This window comes from Anser anser (assembly GCF_964211835.1).
Source record: "Anser anser genome assembly, chromosome: 18".
NCBI classification, from domain to species: Eukaryota; Metazoa; Chordata; class Aves; order Anseriformes; family Anatidae; genus Anser; species Anser anser.
Window position 1 is genome coordinate 9,289,290 of NC_139739.1, and position 23,648 is coordinate 9,312,937.

Here is a 23,648-nt window from a genome sequence, read left to right on the forward strand (position 1 = left end):
CAGGGAACCCCCTCAAAGATAATGCAACAGAGCCAGGTACTTGAAGGATTACAAAAATAAATACAATGAAGAAAAGAAACAAACAACACTTCAAATCACTATGCTTTATTAATACTTCGGAAACATCAGATCCTACAGTGAAGAATTCTTATCCCCACTTGTTTCCAATCACTGCTTTGAAACAATTTCTTGCAATATGCAAATAGATACATGAGGCACCGTGTGAATACAAAAGTGACAATACAAAAAAAATTAAACCTCATGCAATACATACGTACATATATATATATAATATGGTAATGTAGGATAATACACACAAGCACTATTAGAACAATCCATATAAATGAACATAAAATATGCATAGCATGTAATGATCAATGACAACAGGTTTCTGAGCTGTGAGCAGAACCGGTCAGTTTAAATAAAGAGTTTTAAGATACTAGAAACTGGTTAAGCCACAGCTTATAAAACCTGCTGTGTTACAGCTTTTCTGCTCAGAGTCACAAGTGCAGATTAACATACAAAATAAATAAAGACTACAGTTCTACAACACTTGGCTAACAGCTCCTACTTCAAAGTCACTGGCCATTCTTACTTTTATTCAAGGTTCATTAGCCAACACAGTGGCAAGAAATGTGCCTAAAGCAACAGTTCTGCTCTTAGACTATTTTAATACTGATAAGGACACATTTTTATGTCAGCAGGAGTAGTTACAGAAGTCTAACTTACCACTAAACAAGCAAAGGACTGAAGTTGTTATATAGAGCAGACACTGAAGAGGTACACTGGCTGAGAGGCTGGTTAGCCACGCGGTATGCTGCAGCCTGTCTGTTCAGTCAACTAGCGCAGGAAAGAGATAGAAATGAAGCACTGAAGAAACTTAGAAAGCTTCCCCCCTCCCACCCACTCCCCCCCAGCAAACAGTGCAAATGTTTGAAAGCACAGACAGTCTGCAGGAACAAGAAAATAGAGACAAGAATACTTCTCGAGTCCTGTATCCACAGTGAGAGCTACTCTTACCTGAAAAAAGCTCAAGTACTCCTATGTAATAGCATGCAAGTAACAGGATTTTCTTCTTAACCATCCAATACTTGGCTATGCCAATAATAGAACAGTTGCTCTAGTCTTTTATCTTCCTAGCTGACCTGGTACTTTCTACACTCCTGGTGTTGCAGGCCTCCAAAGATCAGACTGCTTCACTATGAACACAGATGAAATTAGAATTATACAGAGGCAACTAAACTGACTTAACAGCCAACAGGGTTTACTGTTTAAGCAGTGATTTTTTTGTGGGGGCAGGGGTAGCAGAAGGAGGCTGACAGTGTAAAAGGCCATAAAAAGTAGAAGAAAAAGAAAATTGGGAAGAGAATGAGGAGAGAGAGCAAGACTGACTTTAAGAAGAGGAAGTAAGAAATGCTATACTGGCAAAAAAAAAAAGGTGTAAAGTTTTAACCCTCAACAAAACTAACATCTGGCTATTATTAAACCCGACATTCCTTCAAACACACTGAAGAAAAAAAAACGACAGTAGTATTAATCATCCAGTATTAAGCAGAATGCCTTTTAACAAAGTTAGAAAGGGCAACATGAAAAAGAGAAGCCACAGTATCTAATTGTCCTGAGAAGGTCCCTCTAAGATCTCCCCAGTTTCCTAGCTATTATCTCTTTAGCCTTAGATATCCAAAAGGTATAATCATTCCTTAGATAAAAGGATAAGTACTTCCTTCAGGGAGTGATCATCAAACCCTCCAGGTCCACCTGCCGAGGTGACAAACCCTTCACGTGCCAAATGTACTGCCACACAAATGATAACAAACCAAGAAGTGATCGACTAGATTAGGAAAGACTGATGTTCTTGTGCATGGATATCCAGAACCACTTAGTCATTTGTAAGTTCAGTGCTTGATACATGAATATCTCCTGGGAATTAGTAATCAGGTTAATAGCTTAGAGTATGATTACAGAATTTTCTCTCAACTAGAGTAGTCACAAAACCCACATAAATTTAACTTTCTAAGGAGCTGAATGTATCTTCTCTCTTCAAACTAAAAAGCACATATCAACAAGACATGAAACCCTGACTGAGAGGAGTTTGTTAACAAAATAGAGCAAACATTATAAAGCAGCCAAATTTATTTGCTTAAAACAGTGGTTTTAAACTGACAGCACACTGCCAACTCTTCTAGGATGCATTTTTTTATTCCATTGTTTGCATTCCAAGAAGCTTGAAAACACTTCTTTCCCTATTGATTTTGTCCTCTTCTATTTGACAAAAGCTGTGTCTTGCTAAATTTCTGTGCTGCCAACACAGCTGTCTTTTGTTTATTTTTGTGTGCACCAGCAGCAGCATGCACAGCTTGGAAAACACATTAACTGGCAGCACTGAACAGCTTGCAGGGAGGGCTCATGCCTGCTCGGGCTCTGGTGGGTCACACCAAAATTAAGGTTTAAGTGATTTTTCTCTCGAAAGGTTTTGGCTTCCTGTTCTATTTGGAGAGATAAGGTTATGACAAGAGCCTATCGGCTTATTTTAGGGTATTTTAAGAAGTGTCTGTGACAGATATGTGTGCAGATTCGCTCCCTCCTGTCTCCCTCCATTTGATTACTTTTCAGCTGAGATGACTGAAATCAATCAAAATAACTTTATCTAAAGTGAAATCCATTAAATATATTAAAACCAAACAAAACGTATGCAGAAAGTGACAGGCTTAGCTCTTAGAGCTGTCACCACTACAAAACAAATACTCAGCAGGGCCGGCTGTTTTAGTGGCAGGATTCAGGAAAGCAGGGAGGACCAGCCTCGTGGCTTTGGTGCTGTCAGTTTTAAAGGTTATGACGGGCTTGGCAGAAAATCAATCCCTTTCCAGCACAACTGCAGCCATGCTACACATGCCTTTAGAGAGAACACGCAACTTTGCATAGATTAGGAAGTTTTGCACTCATTTGAAAACTTTTTTCTCCCTCTCCAACCTTTCCTGAAAGACATTCCAGCCATCAGTTGTTTGCTCCTCAAAAACGGGGAACAGACCATTACCTCCCAGTAGGATTTTGTCTGACAGCACAGGCCCAGTTGTAAAACGGACAGTAACAGAACTAAGTAGGGAAATTTAATTCAGGCTTAACTAGAGATAAATTACATATGAATCATCTGCAATCTGCTCTGTTGTGGCTAACATTCCCCCCACCTTCTCCCTAAAGCATTTGCTTGCTACTTCAGTACTCTTAAGAACAGAAATATACCACAGCTGGTGCTATGCATTAAGTGTCTGTGTCCACGAGAACCCAAGTAATCATACAAAGAGTGGAGCTGCAATCTTAATTTAGGCTTTAAGCACCTCAATTAACTGATTCTCTCCTTTACATATTGAGGGCATTTGCTGTTTCCTTAAAGCTACAGCTTTTTGTGCAACACCCTTTAGAAACACATATGCTCCTCAGCCACTTGTTCTGGAAGCACATTTTTGCTTGTTTTTAAAGGACTGCTAGAAGGGAAGTTTCAACCCCAAACAGCTGCTTTAAGCTATCAACTGAGAATGGGCTCTCCAATGCAGACAGCCAACTTATCTCCAGAATACAGAAAGCAAGAGAAGCACTTTTCCCAACATCCAACAAAAAAATTGAAATTTTAGTGGCTTTTCGTGACAGAAAGCTAATAGCACTGGAAATGCTTTTAAAAAGAGCAGTATCTCATCTGACTTTGAATTCAGATAAGTGTCTATTAAATGCTATTAAAGTCATCACTGTGATTAACACTATTCAACTGCCAGCTCTGATGTAACTACTCTGTGCCCAATTACTCATCTCGTGAGAGCTTACCAGCAGCACCAATTCATTAACACACTTCATGGCGTTTACTCATGGCAGCAGTTGCATAGTGACCAGTGACTGCATATACCGAATGCTCCCTCTTAGCACTCCCTTACACGTAAAGACGTTTTAAAAAAATCCATTAACATCCAAGACAGTGCCGAGGGGTCAGCATAAGTCACCTAGGATGCTTTTATTGTGATTTCTTCCCTGGCTGTTTGAAGACAGAGTTACCGCATCTGAGTGTTGCCTTTTTAATGGGTGTGTTTCTAATTCTTTCAAGCACTGGTATTTCACTCTAAAGAACTGACATTTGTAGCTCTATTTTCCAGCCCACTTCCTTTTTAAAATAGGCATTAATAATACTTAAATGCACTCCTGTCTCTCTCTTTCACTCCTCCATCACTTAGAGGGTGGATTTTGCTTAATCTCCCTCTGTTCTAAAATTTTTTCTGCCTTTCTATCCTCTGTATTAGAAAAAAAAACATACAAAATTAATTTGTAGAACTGTAATCTCATCTATGTCACACCCAGAAGACTTTACTGTCTTAGGCATATTTCTTTGCAGGAGAGGGTGGGGCAAGGAAGGAAAGAAAGGTAGAAGTATGAATTACCCAGAACCACAAGAGATGTTGTATACCCGCTAAGCAGCATGACTAAAGCTGGTTTTCAATCAAGCACAATGTGAGAATTTAACAATGCTATGTTTCAAAAATGCAGGCTCCTTTAAAAGGTAATTTTTCTGGTGCTGAGTGCTAAAATACAGCAACAGACATCTAACTGAAGTCTAGTAAAATATGAAAATACTTTTTCATTGAACGTTTGTCTTGAATCCTTCAGCTAACTTCTACAGCTTCATAGATTTTGACTAGGCTCAAGCATTGGTTTTGATGAAGGCTCATGCCCATTAGAAAGACAACAAGGAGACAGGCAAATTAGTCAACTGAACACTGGTAGGCAAGTCTTAATATACTGTAGATGATGCTGGGAAGGCCTGGAGAGATGAGATCATTCTCTCACCACAACTACATGCTGCTGAAACCCAAGGGAGAGAGAACAACAGAAGAAAACAACACCCAACACCTGAAATCCAGGAAATTTTAAGAGGAACGATAAGAAAAGCTAACGTAGCAGATTAGTACTGCAAATTAATAAACTAAAATACTAAACATAGCACCATTCCATATTTCGGAATATTTAGTTCAACTTCATAATCTTCTGCTAGAGCTCTTACCCGTCTCCTCACCACCCATACTAGTGAGGCTTCTTTTAACAGTATTATGCATTATAGCTGCTAGCTACTAAAAGTGATGATAATGTCACAAGTGAAACAAATATTGGAGCTTTCATGCCAACCCAAGGAGGGTAAGACCATCCATTGTGATTTTCAATAACATTTTGAAAGCTCTCTTCCAAAATCTATAGTTGTGTCCTTTCTCATACCTTCCTTACTGATTTACAAGTCAAAACTTTGAAATATTTTTTCAGTTATAAAAAAATTTCCATAGTTTTTAATCAGACTGTCAAGAACAGATAAGACATCTCCAAAAGCAATTCTCCCCCCCAAATAGTATATTAAATCAAATTTTACTGCAGATGACATGCTAAGACTTATTTATTCCACTGGTAAAATACAAACTGCTATTTTCACCCTGGTTACATCTCCTACAGATCTGACCAGTCTTTTTAAAGCTAGTAAGAAGTCACTGAAAATTGGAGAAATACTTTCTACCCCTTCTGAAATCTGTACTAATTTGCAAAGGTTATTCCTGCTCACAAGGATCAAAGAAATGATGTACTTGGTTATTCAGAACGAAAACAACTTCTGTGCTTTAGAGGAGAAATTCTGCATTCTAAGCTTAAGATTAAGATTATGATTACCACAGACAGCTTTGTAAAGGTGTATTTTACTTTTCTCCCATTAAAAAAAATAATTCCAAATTTGATAGGACATTCTCACATGGCTGTAAGCCCACACTGAAAGACTGTTTCTTCTGTATTGCAAATCTGCCCAAAGAGATTAAAATAAAAGGCTCATTACAAAGAATTTGACTTGTTCAGTTCCTTCCATACTTCAGGAAACTTGGCAAATTTCAGAAACTAAACTATACTATGAACTTACTGACATTACATACCTCCCTTCATGAATACAATAGCTTCCCCCTCTCCTGATAAACCTCAGATAGCTGTGAAATCAAACAATTCTGTATGAATCTTACTATACTAACAATGAGAACTCTATTTCCAAGACACCAAGAGGCACTAGTGGTCATCAGAATTTAGCACGACTCTGAATATCTGGGTTAGAAATCATAGTAATGGGAGATTAATCCAAAGGGATTATTATGCAGGACTGAAGGCTTCTTTAACTGAAGTAGGTTCACTGCAAAAATGAACACCTACCCTACCAGGTTACCCTCACAGAAGGCTTTCACCACGTAGTATAGGACAGTAAAACATAGGATGGAAAAGTGGTTACAACCTTCTCAGTGGAAAAGCAACTGTTGTTCAGCAAAACAACAAAGTCATTGTCTGGGTTGCTATGCAATGAGATGGTAGCTCACAGAAGGGACGCTGCATTACACTGTAAGATCACCCACAATAATCTGGCAAAAGGCTCAAGTCACCCGGGTAACTGCACTGCCCACACCAGCTGACGGTTCAGAGACAGTATGGACATAAGCACACTGCTGTTCTTGCCTTTGTTTAGTTGTCTCAACTCTTCTACCTCCCTAAGCAACGCTACATTTCAACACATTTTGATCAACTGGACTGACATATTGCAATACCATGTCCTTCTAAATTAGGCATACAATCTTGCTGCCAGATGTAAAACATTTCTTGTTTAGATGCAGAAATTACTAACACATTTGCCATTGAGCCTTCAGATCTTGTTGAGTTCTGCTAGCCAGGCTAGCAAAGCAGGATAAAACACAACCAGGGGCTCTAGCATGTAATGGATCTAACAGTTGCAAAACAAAATACACATTCATTAAGACTCTTTCATCCTTACCTTAGATTCACATCTCCTTAGAAAGTTTAGACCCTGAAAATTTACAAAATATGGTCAAATCAACCATATATTAATCAAAAACGATTACTAAAATGTTTCTAGTTTGTGTTATTAAATTTTCTTGTGAAGGTTGGAAGTGTATTTATTTTTAAATGAAAGTTGTGATAAATCAGATTGTTACTTTATGATCAACTAGCTAGGGCTTCTTGCATGTGGCAGGGGCAAATTACAGTAAGCATTGTGAGGCTTTTACTATAAGCCACCCAACTTGGCAACAATGAACAAGATGTTTTCTTGAAAACTAGTTCCCACTAAAATCATTCACAGAAGTGAAAGAGTTAAGTGCATTACGCATTAATATTAATGAAATAGAAAAGTCACATTTTAAAAACACTATAAGCTGGCTCACCAGAGTACCACAGGAAGCCAGCAATCCTTGGGTGAAATATTTAAGGCACTTGAGGGTAGTCAGTTTTTAAAACCATGTAATAAAGATACACCCACTTTAAACTTCTACTTTAAATAAAAACCACAATAAAATAAAGTAACACTGCAAAAAATTGCTCCATCCATAAAGTTCAGTAAACAAATAAACAATTAAAATTAAAATTCTCATTTGTTATAGTACGCACACACACACAAAAGAGTGGCAGAAATAGAGCATATTTAACTGCTAGAGCATACACACTGTAAGGATCTCTCTATTATAAAACAGTCCTTTCTTTTCAGGTTGCCAGATAGCAAATAAAATGTGTTTGTTAGAGAGAAATAATCCAGTGCAGTTAAATGTTGGATTCCAGTTTATAAACCAGAGCATCCCAGAAAGCGTATGATTTTCTACCATTCTTCCTTGGGATATTTCTAGTTAGCTTTCTTGCTCTTTCTCTGGAGCATTCAGTTTTATTTTCCCCTCTCCATACAGACAAAATTAAATGTCTCTGAAGAAAGAGGCCACATCATTCTCTTAATATCATCTTTGGTACAAAACAGAAGTAACTTACACAGCACAATGGTGTGCTACTTCTGGTCACCCAGTTCTCTCACGCACCAAGCCCATTCCTACAGACCACACACACAGTAACAAGCTTTTCTTTGATAGTGACAGCTTCCCTCCTCCCAATTCCCAAAGTAACATCACAATTAAATATAACATATAGCATTCTTCTTAAGCACTAATTTAAACTTTCACTCAAAATTCACAAATGGGTATTCTCACCCACTAGCTTATATATATATATATGTTTCTTATCACCTCCAGGGCAGAGGGAAATGACCAGCAGCCCTGGGACACACTTTACAATTCTGCTCCCAGAGACAAAATAGCTGTATCAATCTCCATGTCTGCTCAGTGGTTTTTGAAGGGAGGGGAAGAGAAGGAAAAGACAAATGGGAACTCCGTAAAAGGAGTCTTGACTTTTTGTTAAATGTTTGTCCATTTGTCATTTCTTCCTGACACGTTTTGCCTATTGTATTAGAGGCTTCTTCAGTGGAAAGCAGTTCCTTAACAGAACCTTTTTGAACGTTGTGGATTTTGTCACTGTGTGGCTGCTGCCTCACAGCTGAGGAAATTAAAAGGTGAGCCCTGAGCATCATCACCAGCCCCAAGGCTCTTAGTGTCTCTGAGACAGTCTGCCAAGATGTCCTGTGGATCCCTCAAGAACACCACTAAAACAGTGATGTTGTCATTGGATCCGTTTTCCTTTGCAGCAGCCACCAGTCTTTCTGCCGCTTTGAGACCCACTCCTTTGGTTTGCATTAAATGATCTAGGACCAAGTCTACAACCTCATATGGCTTGATAGCATCAAAGAATCCATCACAGGCTAGGAGCAAGTAATCTTCAGAACCAGTCAGCTCAAATGAATCTCCATCTGCATCGCCAGAGATGTAGGGTTTCTGACACACATCACCTAAGACAAACAATCAAAACAAAGACTTTGTTACTTCAAATGTAAATGGTTCTTCATCCACACCTGCTTTCACCATCCTAAAGGACAGATAGATCATAGATGATAGATCAGATAGACCTGATGCAGGACCAGAGTAGTGAAAAGCTATGGAATAATAAGCACAGAAGGGTTTTGTTTCCTTTGAGAACTCTTGGGGCCTACCTAAATCCAGTAATTTCTAAAGAGTTACTCTAATTCATGTCTTCCTAATTTTGCAGGGAAACAAAGGAAATTCTTTCAAAGTTTATTCTCTTTGAAATATATTTATGGAAGGAGATACTCAGGTCTTCATTTTACAAGCGCACTTCTTGCACAGCCTCCAGAATGATATGAAAATAAGATATTTCTTAGCTATCCAGATATACAGCAAAATGCCACAAGAATCTGTTTGTTGTGCTTAGTTCATCAGTTTCGTAGACACAGTAATCAAATATGGGTTGCTATTGATCCAAATAATATTATACAAATTTATACTGATTTGCTTCTAGTCATATATTACAGTTATCTACTGTACTTGTCCAAGGTCTGTTGTCTTTTTGCCGTATCTTGTGAGTAGCAAAGCAACCTCGTTTAATAAGATTCTGGAATACTACAATTGAAGTGCCCTACATTGATGGATATATGCTATTTGAAGGAGGATGTGGTAATCTGATTTAAGAGCTGCAGTCAGGAGAAAGATAAAGTGGACCAAAAAACCACAACAGACATTTACACACAAATATAAAGAAAGCTAGATGAACTTTTTTATTTATTTATTTTTCCTACTTTCTCCACTTTTACATGTGAAATTCTCCAAGTTTATTAAGCTACTGGATAACAACACAGTGTCAGAGACATTCCAAGGAGCAAAAGCCTTAGAAGTGTAAAATTTGAACTGTCAAGGCTAGCATGCAAGATAGATGGTAAGAGTGGTTTACTATTCGATTGATGCTGAGCAAAGTGTTATTTATAGTCATACAGTCTCAGATGATGCATTTTGATCAAATTTAACCTGAACTGTACTAATTCTGATGGTTTAATCTTACCAATTGCTCTGGAGACAGCTAAAGTACCATTAACCCGCCAGCAGTCCATATAGGTTACACAGCCACCCAAAGCCTCAATACGTGCTCTCTCATCCTGAAAAACAGTAGAATACAAATTTTACACTGAGAGTCTACTTGTTGTTTACTGACCTTATTGTTATCCATTCAAGTAAAAAAGACAAAACCCAAAACCAAGCACTGCCTTAGCTTCTGTATTTATAGCATGAATAGAGCAAATAAGTACATATCAGTATCTACTTCAGAAACATGCACTTAATACAATTACTGGAAACAATCCACCTACTTCCCAAACGTGTCACAGCTTGTCCAGAAAAAAAATCATAAATATTAAGTTTCTGTATCATCGTGTACCATATGAAAGAGTACCCTTCCTGTCACTTTCTTCTATCCCATACAGCTGGGTAAATATACACATTTAGAATAAAAGACAAGACAGCTAGGCTATGTCACAATTAAATGTTGTGTTTGCATTGATACTACTTTAACTACTTCAGTTACTACAGATATTCATGCTATGAAGGCAGATGGTCACACAATGCTATCTAAACTCGCAGGATCCCCACCAAATTTTGTGTAATAAAATTCCTGGCTATTTAAAATATATAGGAACTTCAATATACTTTAAGCTGGTTAGGCTAGCAGATTATCATTAGCTTTTGGATGACAGTATAGCATATTATGGAAGCCTTATGTGCTAGTTATGTTAACATTTTAAATAGCTATTAATCTCAAAGTCCATTTGTAACAGGCAGTTACACATTCACAAAAAAAATCCTGTGAAAGTTTTCTAATTACTATAAATTTTGAAAAGACAGTCTGAGTAGGAACTGAAGTCAAGCCTGCCAGTACCATTAGTACTTTGTAGGAAACAGCTTTTCAAAACACAGGAGTGGATGGAAAAAAAAAAGTCATTCTGTAAATCCTACCACACTACACAGAAGTATGTAAAGCACAAAACATTTGAGCAGGCTCAATTCCATAAGGTTTCAAGAGAGATTCTGACAGCAAACACACAAAAAGACTTACTTCTCTCTCTGGTTTGTGAGGTTCCATTAATGTCACGGCATTTCCTTGCTGGACAAGCATTACCTGCGAGTCCCCCAGCCATGCTATGTGTAGCTTGTTCCCTACGATCAATGCAGATACACCTGTTGTACCACTCCGCAGCCTCTGCAGAAGAAAGCAGGCGTGTTAGGTGAATATTCAACAAGCTCTGCTTGTTGGCAAAATTACAAACTTAAGCTTAATTAAACTGAAATGCAGTTCAGTAGACCTGTGATCATAACTCAAGTACCTGAAAAAGGTACATGATATCAGACAGATCTGAAATAAACTATTTATTCTAGCATACAGATAGCTGATACCGACTGTTATGTTCTTCCCTCTCTGCTCTTAGTTCCCAGACTGATCAGTTACTGCTAAACAAAAGATAACAGTTCACATTACAAGCACTGTTACAATACTGTTACAATTACTGTTACTATAAACCATCCTTCCATTGTACAGATTTGAAGAAAGAACATTCATCATACCAACTTGATTCAAAGCAGACGGATAACACTGAAGAACTGAAGAGTCTGTTCTAGATCATTTTTATAACTATAGAATACATTTTCATCTTGCTACCACTTGTGACATTAAAGATATGAAGAAAGAGGAAGAAGATGGTGACCACAGCATCAGAAAAACAGAAACCTCATTTGGAGGTAGGGAGTAGGACAACAGAACACCTAGAGACTAATTCCGGCAAAGAGGCAGCAGTGTTCTCTCAAATAATTGGTATGTCAGGATCACTTAAACCACATAACACTTCTTTTCAATCACTCATCTCAAACTTCCAAGCACTGTCATTTTGGTTTTCCTCAAAGAAAGAAATAATTTGATCAAAATAAAACCTTTTCATGTAGCATAATTTCATAAAGAAGTCAGCAATTCAAAGAAGCTATACTGCCAGAATTTTCTGGGTAATACTGTGTTGTCCAACAGTTCTTGCTGTTATTTAAATACAACGGAATTAATCTCTACCCACTCACCTCTCTTTTGGCTTTGAAAAGAAACATTTCATCTGTCTTCTGGAAAGAGCATTTCAAGGCCTTTGCTGGATTCTTAACAATCTCTTCATGTAGCCCAACATTTACATGTAAATGGGTTGCTGAATAATTGGCAGCATCCACTCCACCATGTCCATCAAATACCGCAAAGTAAGCGCGATCGATGTCATCCTTTTGTGGGGAGGGAGGGAGAAGAAATACAAGTGTTAAAAATAAAATAGTTCCTAAAGCAGTACCAGCAAGTAAGCAAAGATTCTCTGTTCTGGGCTTTCTTCCATATGATGTTGCATAGGTAAAGGCAATTTAAATCAGTTTACCCATGTGCTAAATGGATAAAACGGGTAATTTACAGGGGCATTACTTTTCTTTGTTGCTTGTCATTTAATATCCTTGAATATTTTGGAATTGAAACAGCAGGCAGTTAGTTATGTAGTTCCACTGCCACTTCATTCATTGGCACTTGTCCTTGTTCAACTGCTGTTCTGTTCCCAGTCTTTTTTTTTTATTTTTAGTTAAAACTACCTAAAGTTACCCGAGTCACAAGAACATTACAACTCCAGCAACATAGCAATACGTAACTTCCCATCTCTCTACATCACTTATAACATGAAACCCAGTCCCAAGATCTTTCTTTTTCAGGGCATTAGTTAGCCCCTAGCAAATGGGGCTAGTAAGCACTTACTTCAGCAGACATGATACACATGTTGTGGCTACAAATTCTTACCATTTCCCAGATCATCCATCACTAGATCACTCTGTTTATAGGAACATTGAAAAGCTAACAAATTGACCTCCCCAGTTTTGTCCAGACTTACTGATAAACCAAAGAGCTGATTAAACTCCGGGAGCAAAACATGTCGGTCCTCCATTTTCCGTCGAATGTTACGGATGGCATGGATGGAAACAAGCAGGAACCGCTTCAGTGGTCTCAGCGGTGGCAACTGCTTCTGCCATTCAAAGCAGACATCCCGAAGCTTGTTAAAGAAGCAGCGTTGCAGTGACTCTCCATCCAGCACTGACAGAACAAAGACAAAACAGTAAGTTGTGTTTCATCATTTACCCCATCTTTCCTTCAAGTTTTTCTCCTTACAGCTGCATACCCATATCCACCACTCTGCCTTTACAAGCGCTGCAAGAATTAAAATAGGCTCCTGAGAATCATGTGGAAAGAAAGTGGCAATAATGGAGAACAGGGTACCATTAAGGACAAGAAAAGCTTCTTGTACTTACTGGTTCTCTTTCAAAAAGAGGCTCATCAAATAGGTAACTACATCAAAAAACAATCATAACATGGATCCAAAAATCAGTCTGGCAAGCTAGACATAAATGTGATTATTATGTAAGTAAAATGCACATGGTATAGTGGTAGGAGTACATCCCTACGAAAAAAAAAAAGATCAAGTGGGCAGAAATTCCAACTCAGTAACAGATTGCTGTTCTCTTCGACACAAGGGTTGAAAAAATATTAGCCAGGCTTTGGGTCAGGTTATGTCCTATTGAACCACTTCCACTGAAGCATCAAGGAAGTCTGAGAATATTTTATTGAGGTCAATAGCTCAACTCTTAGTTGGACAGAACAGAATCAAATTTTAATCTGTTGTCCGTATCTTTTTAAACACACAGGGCTGTAGAAGAACAGAAAGACAGAAGAACACCTGTGCAACTTTCCTGCTTTGTCATGACAGAGCAGAACCATAAAGACCTACTGAGCATAGTGTGAAAAGCTCCAGCCAGACACTCAAATCCTTTTCTGGATAGGTCCCAAAGATCAATTAATCCAAACTTATTCTTCATCAGACTGAATGATTTGGTTTTTGGCATTGTATCTAGCTTTGCAATGTAGCATCTCTCAGAATAGATAATAATTTGAAGTTCTGTTATTTATGAACCCTGCCTCAATGCTAAATCAACTAACTCCAAAAAACATTGAAAAAATCACCTATACAGCAAAAATAATATGCTGGCCACTAAAGCATTTCCTGAAGAACTGCAGTGCATGAACTATCTTTTCTATTTCTGTTTTATCCTTACTCCTACTAACACTGCTAGCATTAAAGCTTCCTCAGAATTTATTTTATAACTCCTAGCTCTCAAGCATTTCTTTTCCTCAGCAATGCTGGATGGCCATCTTCAGATGCATCTCTGGGCCTGGAGAATTGCAAGCTTAAGTTTAAGCACAGATCTTTGATTAGCAGTCACTAAACGTTATCCAAAATTACTTTTGATTTGCTCAATATACAGACATGAGCTGGCATAAAAACTTGTAAATATTAAGTCATCCCATGTACGAATATAATTCAATAGGACAGTACCCTAAACAGCCTTGTCTACAGCTATTAGTCAAGACATTTACAGATGTATACTAATACTGACCAGAAGATTCAAACATATACTGCTGTTTAAATACCAAGCTTGTGAAATTTGACATAGACTTTAGTACCTTAATGCCAGAAATTTTTCTGTGGTGCACCACATCAAACAGTAGTATTCATATAGGTACACATACATACCTTACTCATATATAGTCACTTCTCTTTCATTCCAAGAATGCTTTTTGCCAGAGTTGTTACTGCAATGCAGGAAGAGAGTCCATAGTGTGCTGTAGCACTAGGAACATCTTTCTTCCTAGCTGTACAAATGCACACCAGTTCATGTGTGCAATAACGTATTACTGCTGCAGTTCACATCAAATATAATTACATGGAAGTCAATAATGAGGCTCAACAGAATGCAAGATGCTCTGATGACCAGTTTCCAGCTGCTCTGTGAAATATTTGTGCTGAAAAACTACAGAATTATTACATGTGGGTTACAATATGCTATTTTGTATTTTCCTATATAGGTTGCATAGTACAAAAAAAAGACACACTACTGAAGCACATAGTCACAATGTGCACAATTCCCCCTGATGTAAGGAGAACAGTAAAGAAGGTAGTTTTATATCACTTTTGACAAGGGAAGATCTTACTGTGCCTTATGGTTGTTGCTGCAACCACAATATAGAACTTCTGTTTATGGAAGATCAGTACTTCAACGTCCTTCAGTTTCCCCTGCCCAAAGGTGTGCTCTAGCACTGCTGCACTAGCACTACCTTTTTATTTTCTAACAATTGCAACGATTTAGTTGCACAAAGCTCTTCTTTTGTCCGCTCCTCATCTCAGGCAGTATCCTCTCCTCCAGGTGAGCTTAGCACTGAAGTTGGGGCGATCGCTCGCAGACCAACATGTAGAACACAGAGCACAGATATTGGGCCCGTAAGACTAACCTCAAAGTGATTACAAAAGGCACCCAAGGAGAACCTCTGAAGGCTTGCAGAACATACCCACAAGCGTATGGGTGGCAGTCAGGCATGCTGAGGGTCCAGCCCCACTGGGGGGCAGCAGAGGGTGCGATCCCACCGCCCCCAGCCCAATCCTGCTCTCCCTGGGAATCTCCGGAGGAAGAGAGACAGTGCATGTTGTTTAGACCCCAGCCAAGTTGATACGAAGCCAACTCTTCTCATGCACACTGCTAGAAACTCGCTAAATCTCTCCAGACATAGAAAGGCTACAACATCAGGCAAGGGAAGAAATATTCAGGGTGCAGCAGGATTTAATTGTGTTTTCCCACCCCGTTTCAGGTTTGTAAATGCATAATGAAGCAGGCTTCTCAAAAGCATTGTGTCCTGGCCACTACCAGAGCTCTGTTTGGAGATGCACCCTCTGTGGCACACTGAACTGCTTTTGAAGTCATCCTAGGGCAATGTAAGGACGAGGATTTCCCCTTACAAGATAGACTTGTTGTCAAAGACATCTCTCTTCTCCATTTTTTAATCTTCAGCTGCATCCTGCTCCGTTTATATTCTTGTCTTTGGGACTGAAGGTTTAGTGAAGCCTAATGTTAAGTACTTCAGTGTGTAAATGCAATATGACCATCTGTTAGAGAAGGCTCAAACCCAGTATTCAATCACCACAGTCTGTTCTCTCCCTGATTTAGTCAGATAGGAGAAAATGCAAGCCTCAGGTAAAAGATACGTGATTGAAATTCTTCATAATCCCATCTTCATGGGAGAGGGCAGGGAGAGAAGAGGGAATAATTGATAAAACACAGAGACTTGAGAAACTTGCCAAGAAAAAGACCTTTAGTTTTAAGATATTCAGGTTCTGGAGGGCCCAAAATCTAGTTTCCAAGAACAGACAAAAGCAACACGGAACACATGGATGAATTTAAGGTGTTACTATGGCTGCACAATAGCAATTGCGATGATGCCAACATCAGTGTATAACTAGCTAAAGTCAGTCTACCAAAGGAGATGGGGCACTTAGAAAATACAAGGTTATCAACTCCAGTTGCAAGTTGTGGTAGTTCATTGAGGAAAAGTTCTTAACTAGTTCAGTTCAGGAAGCACTGTGGACATACTCAGTCCTTAATTATTTTTGGGAAGAGAAACGCTCTTCCCTTTCCAGAAAACCAACCCACGTAATCAGTCTGGGGCTCGTGACACATTTGCACAGCTATCTTTTATTCCACAGATACCCAGCAAGAGCAAATCAAGTTCTGTTCACTACTGTTTGCAACACACCTAACCAAATATTCTGGGAAACATTTCAAAACACTGAAGTCTTCCAACAGACAGCCTCTGGGAAAACCACAGAAGGAAAAAGTATACTTACAGGTGAACCTTTCCTCATCTCCTTCTCCCTCTGTTTCCACACTTTGCTTCTTAAATTCAGTCAAGTCTGTTCGGAGAACTTCATCAACTGCAGCATGGATCAACGATGCTGCAAGAAGTGGTGAAAAACCTCTGCTGGTAAGAAAAGGAAGGAAAAGACAAACTACCATTAGTTTAAATTGAGCTACAACCTCACTGTTTATGACTGCTGACCTCAGCTCAGAATTAGAAAGCATTAAACACAATCAATAATTCCAACTTTATTAGTAAACTTGTAGAAGAAACCATATGTTTGATATTTATTCATAGAAATGTTCGGTGTGATCTTCACTTAGACAAGTGCTTTCTCAAGAATGCGGAGAAGTACATGAATCATGTTTTCAAACTGTTGCCTCCCACTTCAGCCACAGATGGTACGTTCAGCTCTCCGATGGGAATGGCTACCTCCAATTCCAGTCTCTGAATGCAACGTTTTCTTTCTATTCACTACAGAACACAGCTCACTTGCAGCCAACATTCTCACCACAGGCAGTGTAGAGATCTCTGCACTGTGGCACACGTGCATCTCGAAAACGTTTACTTAGGACTGCAATTCCCTTCCCTCCACAAAAAAGTCATGCTCAGTACTAACCCACAAACCCGTCACGCTCAGTTTCTCCTGAAAAGTTCTCCAAAGAAATCGCCTGGGAAGAAAGCGCAAAGGGTTGGCACCGGGGACTAGGCTAAGAAGAGACTCCAAGACCTGATATTCAACTGAAGCTTTCAGGTGAGCTTCTAGAAGACAGTAACACTACACAACCTACAAACTCTCCTTTTTACTCAATGTTTTACACAAGCTATCTGCTTTATCGAAACACATACTTGTTACAGTGCTTCTGAATCTGTGAAAAAATAAGCTCCATTCAACTTTAAAATGGGACTGCTAGAAAAATGAGTCTTTTATGTTCACTATGTTCCCATGGTAGGCACTAACAATTACAGTATGCGACACACATTCCAGACATTTTCCATGAGCACAATGAAGAATAAGTGTGGACATCCATAAAAAGAATTTTATCTGTTGTTCATGGAGTGTTTGATGCCCACAAAGCACCAAATTATGCAACCAAAGCAAATAACACATTAAGGCACCTGCAGCGAGTCAAGGACAAGCTGTTTTGCAGGGAAACATTTAAAAATTCCTGCATAAAACTGGCAGGCTATAGAGTAAGAAATGGTGGAAGCAAATGGTCTCTGAAAAGGCTGAACAAAGATAACTGGTTTTGTGTGCACAGAAGAGAGGAGGGGAAGACTGTGAGCCGCTAGATCCCAGTGACAACAATCTGAAATGCATTTTACCATTGTGCTCCTGAAAGAGAGGCCTTGTAATATCCTCAGAGCCATGTACGAGTACCTCCTGTGGCAGCAAACAAAAAGCATTGTGTTAGTCAGCAGGCTGCTAACAGAAGCGTGTTTTATGCTCCGCATTCGGTAGTGGTGATGGCCTACTTTAATGACTCATTTCAGTACTTCAAATGGATGGCAACGTGTTTGCAGTCCTTTCAGCGCTAGCTGCAGTCATATCATCACAGGAAACCAGAAATTGGCATTATTTGACTTTTTTTTTCTTTAAAGACTAATGCATTTAGCAGTCAGTTCCCTTCCTACTTAAAAGTAACAACGCAATACAATCACCATGACACCAACAGACAATCTTTTAAAAGGTCAGGCAAGAAATACGTCTGAAATGGAGATGGCTAACAAACAAAGTCCCGTTTTTCCTAGTATAGGTGGAAAAGAAACAAATATGAGAATACAAGCCACACAAACGGGAGCAGATGCATAGATGATGTTCCTGTAAGTCAGAAGCATTAGTTAAAGCAGGTTCCAGCTCCAAGAACAGAGACAAAAGTATTAAGAGAAGTAGCTATGCATTTAAATGCATAGAAAGCAACAGCTTCAGCCACCTACAGAACTCTTCTGCTCTATGGGAGAAGAAATTCAAATCTAGCCTTGGTTTCCAGTTCAGCACCAGAACTGATTGTCACTTTGTAGGCTTCTGCTTTACAAAGCCCCAGTTTGCTGAACGAGGTCCCTAGCAAGAACCTTAAACAAGAGGCATCGTGCTAAATGCCATAATTCACGAGTCCCATGTAAACCTCTACTTACAGGAAGCTTTTAACTAGGAACAGGTTTACAAGTTATTAGGTCACATCCTTCAACTTTGTCCAGTTGCCACCCAGTTCCTAAGGAGGAAATCCAAGATTCCTCAGTACTGATATGCTTCATTCAGCTTTGCTTCCTATGCATTTCCTCCCTATCCTCCTTTAAAGTTTTACAAATGCAAACAAACAAGGAAGAAAAATGGCTGCTTACTGGGATTTTGTTGCGCAGCCAGCAAGAACGGTGGGCAGCTGGTTCTGACAGACTGACACGAGGTAAAATAGAAGTTTAAAAAACGTGACCCTAGCCCAGGAAGCCCAAGACTCCCTGCTGATGGGCTGAGCCAAGCATAACTTAATTTTCATGAATCAGAAGAAATACTGTAACTGCTTCCTAAGTGGGAAAACACCGGTGTTGGGAGGAAGAGGGAAGCTGGCAGGGTGTGTTACATGGAAAGGAAATTACCTTCTCCTGCAAGAGTCCCAGAAGAAACATGTCAGCCCCATTTCTATGACACATGCAATGCTAACTAGCCTCAGCCCACACAGGCTAGCAGTAAACAGCCTCAGAATTTCTTTGCTACAGGCTCTTTGTTAACAAAAAGGGTGTGTTTTGACCACAGCAAAAATGTAAAAGAAAAATAATACATGTTGTAACAGTGGAGATGAGGCATTGTAGCTTCAACACAGGCTTAAGTCAGAACACCAGTGGCTGGGGCAGAGAGCTCGTATCCTCCAGGTACTCCATGGTAAAGTATAAGCCTCGTTTTAAAGACTTGAGCACATATAAAAGCATTAGGTTAAAGAGTAAAGTCATGCTTCTGCTAATAAATAACACAAATTTATATGCCATCCTCCTCCTTGAAAGATTCTGGACAACTGGACACATACTGTACTGTTAAAAGGACCTATGTGAAGGTTTGCAAAGCTTCTCTCGATATCCATACCTTCCGGCCAAAATAAAGTTACACACGGAAGCAGAAAGCAATTATGACATTTTGCATAGCCTCAGCTTGGCATGAGTTACAGAAGTGAACTTACTTTTCTCCTCGTTCACTTTGTTTTTCTACTGCAGCACAATTTAGTTCTCTATTTTATATCACATGAAAAGAGCAACTGTCTCTGACCCATACGTATTGTCCTTCGGAAATAAAAGACAACGCACGCAGGCTTCTTCAGGAACCAGAAACCCTAGTAAGATCACTTTATTTGGGTCTTCAAATACCCCAGAACACCTGCAGTGAGCGTTGCAACCAGTTCCATTCTGCCCCACCAATATAAGTGAGCCCGTTCAGTAGCCTGCAGGACACAGCTGCGTTTTCAAGGGGTCAGGCCCCTCCATCTCACCCAGAGCCTCAGCTACGGCTGCGCTTCTTTCAAAGGCTTGAAAACACAACAGGCTTTCTGTTGTGCTGTGCCAACAGCTTGCGGCACCTTTGAGGAAGCAGGGAGTACTGCAACAGGCGGCAGACTCCAAACAGCTGCTCTTAAGCACTTCCAGCAGAGAAGCAAGCTCTGTGTAACCTGGTGGAGGGTGGTACGAAGCCCCAGGAGAACCTACCAAACACCCAATGTTTACACAAAGCCTGCTGAATTATTTACTTTTCTTGGAAGGAAAATAATTCATGCTCCCTAACACACGCTCTTCCACGGCGAAGCCAGGAAGTCTCTGTGTGTACAAGGACAAGCATAAGAGATTACCGACTGTGCTGCCTACGTTGGATGATCGCCCACCACCTTTGAAAGAAAAAAAAATTGCATGACATTCTTTTGAGATATTTAAAGTGCTGCCACAGCACCACTGCACAATTCTCTCTCCCTTTCAGGGTATTACGTATATATAGCTATATACACACGCAGACATACAGAGGGATGTAAAGGCTGTGCGATCAAGAGATGCTGTATCTGCTAACAAACACTTCTAGTTAAGTCAGCTGTAGCAGGAGCACAGGGAAGATTTATTCTTGCTCCTTTTTGCTACACAGGGTCTGTAACACCAGAAAAGCAGATACACTACAGCTTTGCCACTAAAGCAAAAGCTCATCACTGTGGGCTCAGTGTGTGTTTGCAGAACACTGCAGCCACATCAGCAAAGCCGTTTTAACGCAGGTCTGCAGATGCTAGCAGTTCTCTATCAAGTCTCTCACAATGCTGAAATAATACCAGGTCACAAGTTTCCTAATAAACAAAAGCTGCTTGTATTCACTGTTTTCTCCCTTATCTGCTGCTTTTGTTTCTCTCCCCCAGATTATGTATCAGGATATATATATATATATAAAATTTTTGTCTCCTGTAAACAAGAGAACATCTAAAATCCCAAAATGAATGGGAAGTCATTTCTTGCATTAACGACACCAGGTCTTTAGTAGATGAACACTGATGGAATTAAAATAAAACCAAACAAATATAATAAAAATGCATGAGCAATGAGCAAACATGCAAATTCAAGGGAAAGACAATTTCACTTTTTCAAGCAGAGCAAAATAAATTGATTTAAACACCCACAAGTCACCAAAAAGTTTCCTCATCATCATAGATTTGATCTTTTTTTTTCTTCAGCATTTACTCAAGTTTTTTTCTGTATTGCATTGCAGACTTCCCCATACACATGCTTTCTTTTTGAAGGCAAGGTATTTTTTTTAATTTTCTTTTTTGCAAAATTACTGCTAAGAGTATCTTCTAAGAGGGAAATCTCCTTGTCAGTTTTAAATTAAGAACTGTATTCTGAAAGCCAATTTACTGGGCACAAAATTAAGAGTTTGTCCAGCCTCTATATATTGTTGGAGGCAGGTCAGAACTGCCAAAAATGTTATTATGCATACACACATCCAGCGTGAGCTCCACATCTTTCCTGGCAGGATGACATACAGCCTGACAGGAGCTTCTGAAGCACCAGTGGGCAAACCAGCTGCAACAGAAATCAAGCTGGTTTTGACCATCACCCAAAATTACCAGAGCCAATTTGTTAATCATTGACTAAATTAACTAGTAAACAGCAAAAGTGCTACATTCTTCTTGTGCATTAACTTTATCAAGGCTTCCAATTCTAACATGATTAATCATAAGCTAACGAGAACTCCGGCAGGAATGGCCTTCTCTTTCACGAAGGCTGATGCATGTACCCTTCCACCACCAAGCACAACCGGTCCCACAAAAAGCAGGAAGTTTGTCTGGAGGCATTGGCAGATGAAATTCACTTTCCTGAAACAAACAGATCACTGACACTGTAAACAAGTTCCTAGCAAAAAGAAGTATTGGTACATTACAGTAACATATGCTAAATGGTAAAAATTAGGAGTAAGGAAGAAAATTTTAGGCAACTTTTTACAAGCAGAGGTCATGGTAGCTGGGTTATTAGTAGTTTCCAGAGAGGATAGCACTAAAGGGAGTTTTTAGAAGAGATTGGATAAATCAGAGGCAAGGTAAGTCCCGTCCCAATCCCACTCCATGTGGGCATCACATAAAAAACCATCAGAATTGCAAAATTAACTATTCTAAAAGCAGGGAAATGCTGAAAATAAAGACACCAGGGCAACACCTTGGGTGCACACATTACAGTGTAAAACAAAGACACAAAACAGGATGCTGAGGCAACTAAGAGATGAAACACTCGTTTGGGAGGGGTCACAACAGGAAGCCACAGCTCACAACTGTTATTGTAGTAAAGTCTCCTCAAACAGGAAGCCTGCTGGAATTTCGTATTGTTCTTTGGCTATGTGACAGGATGGTCTTACAAGTTTCAGCTCCTATCAAGGCAAAGAAGAAAGTTCTGTATTGGAGCTCTGACTTCACCTTGTGTTCCGTTTCAGTAAAAGTAAAATTTCAGGTTAATTTCTGAAGTTTTGGAAATAATTAATGGACTTTTCACTCATGCTGATCCATTTTCAGATTGTTGTAAAACACAGCTCTTATCCAAAAGTGCGTTAATTAAAATTCTGCAAAGCAAGATTACTTAAGCCTGCCCCAATTCTTCAGAGTTTTATGCAAGTATTTAATTCTATACAAGGCAGGCAGTTCCACTGATTTAAATTAATTATTCGAAGTAGAAGCATCTGCAAAGCTTCGTTGTATTGGCAATTTAACCCAAGCCCTGTGAGGAAGAAACGTGGCTGTCTCGGAGCGCTAGCTACATTTGCAGAAGGTAGTTAAAATAACTCATTTTAGATTCGTAAAGACATCCAAGGGGTTAGTTGGACACATCCAACTCCTTCCACACAAGTGTCATGTGCAGCCTTAGAGGAATAACAGCGTTCAGAAACTTGTCGTTGGACACAACTCTTATTCCTTACCCTGTTCTCTTCTCAAATGCAATCCTGATCGGTGGCCGAGGAAGAATGTTTCTCCTTGTAAAGACACAAAGCTTTATGCCTCCGAGCAACAAGAAGATGAGCTAAACATCACCACATGCTGTTTCACAAGCTAAGGATATTGCCAGACCGTTATTAGCTCGGGCTGCTCAAGGCACACTCCACACATCCGTGCGGGTGTGAACGAAGTATCTGACAATGCAGGAATAAGCAGCAGAACTGTGCACCAAATTCAACTCCCAGTAACAGTGATCTATAGACAAATCCTTCATCATTACTAATCATCACATAAAATACATTCTGCAATGCTGGAGTGTTACAGAACTCTCAAACTGAGCAAATTCAGAACAAGCTTCAATGCAAGAAGTCGGCAAGGTACACCTAACAGCATCTGCAGTGTGAGAGACCTGGCGATATTGACGCTGAAGTATCTCAGCATGCATGTTTTCCACTGAGCTGCCATCTGTGGGTTAGGGATATTACCATGATAGCCTGCAACAGCACAACCCTGGACCTAAGCTACAGTGACCTCTTTGGAACTTGCTTCCTAATCTGGCATCACCTGTGCATCTTCAACAAGTTTTACACAAACATTTAAATGCCTCCCCTAAGGCATCCACCCCCCCCCCTTTTTTTTTTCTTTTCTTTCTTTTCTTAGAACTTTTAGCAATCTTCTTTCTCCTAT

At 39.5% G+C, this 23,648-nt stretch overlaps 1 protein-coding gene across 10 annotated transcripts in view; it reads right to left on the bottom strand.

The window, feature by feature from the left end:
* Positions 1 to 23,648, bottom strand: part of PPM1F (protein phosphatase, Mg2+/Mn2+ dependent 1F) — a 43,498-nt gene that overhangs the window by 18,095 nt on the left and 1,755 nt on the right. For 3 of the 10 annotated variants that reach the window (XR_014573512.1, XR_014573513.1, XM_083803655.1), the window contains exons 2-8: positions 16,517 to 16,650; positions 12,680 to 12,879; positions 11,847 to 12,035; positions 10,840 to 10,983; positions 9,793 to 9,886; positions 8,604 to 8,728; positions 6,821 to 6,853 (exon numbers count right to left, since the gene is read on the bottom strand). Coding sequence is in view for 7 of the 10 variants with exons in the window: in XM_083803655.1 (XP_083659781.1) it covers positions 6,821 to 6,853; positions 8,604 to 8,728; positions 9,793 to 9,886; positions 10,840 to 10,983; positions 11,847 to 12,035; positions 12,680 to 12,879; positions 16,517 to 16,650 (919 nt within the window). In the remaining 3 variants the exon portion in view is untranslated. Of the gene's footprint in view, positions 1 to 89; positions 8,729 to 9,792; positions 9,887 to 10,839; positions 10,984 to 11,846; positions 12,036 to 12,679; positions 12,880 to 16,516; positions 16,651 to 23,648 lie in introns of those variants that run through there. The other 7 variants (XR_014573511.1, XM_083803651.1, XM_083803654.1 and 4 more) reach the window with 6 other exon arrangements.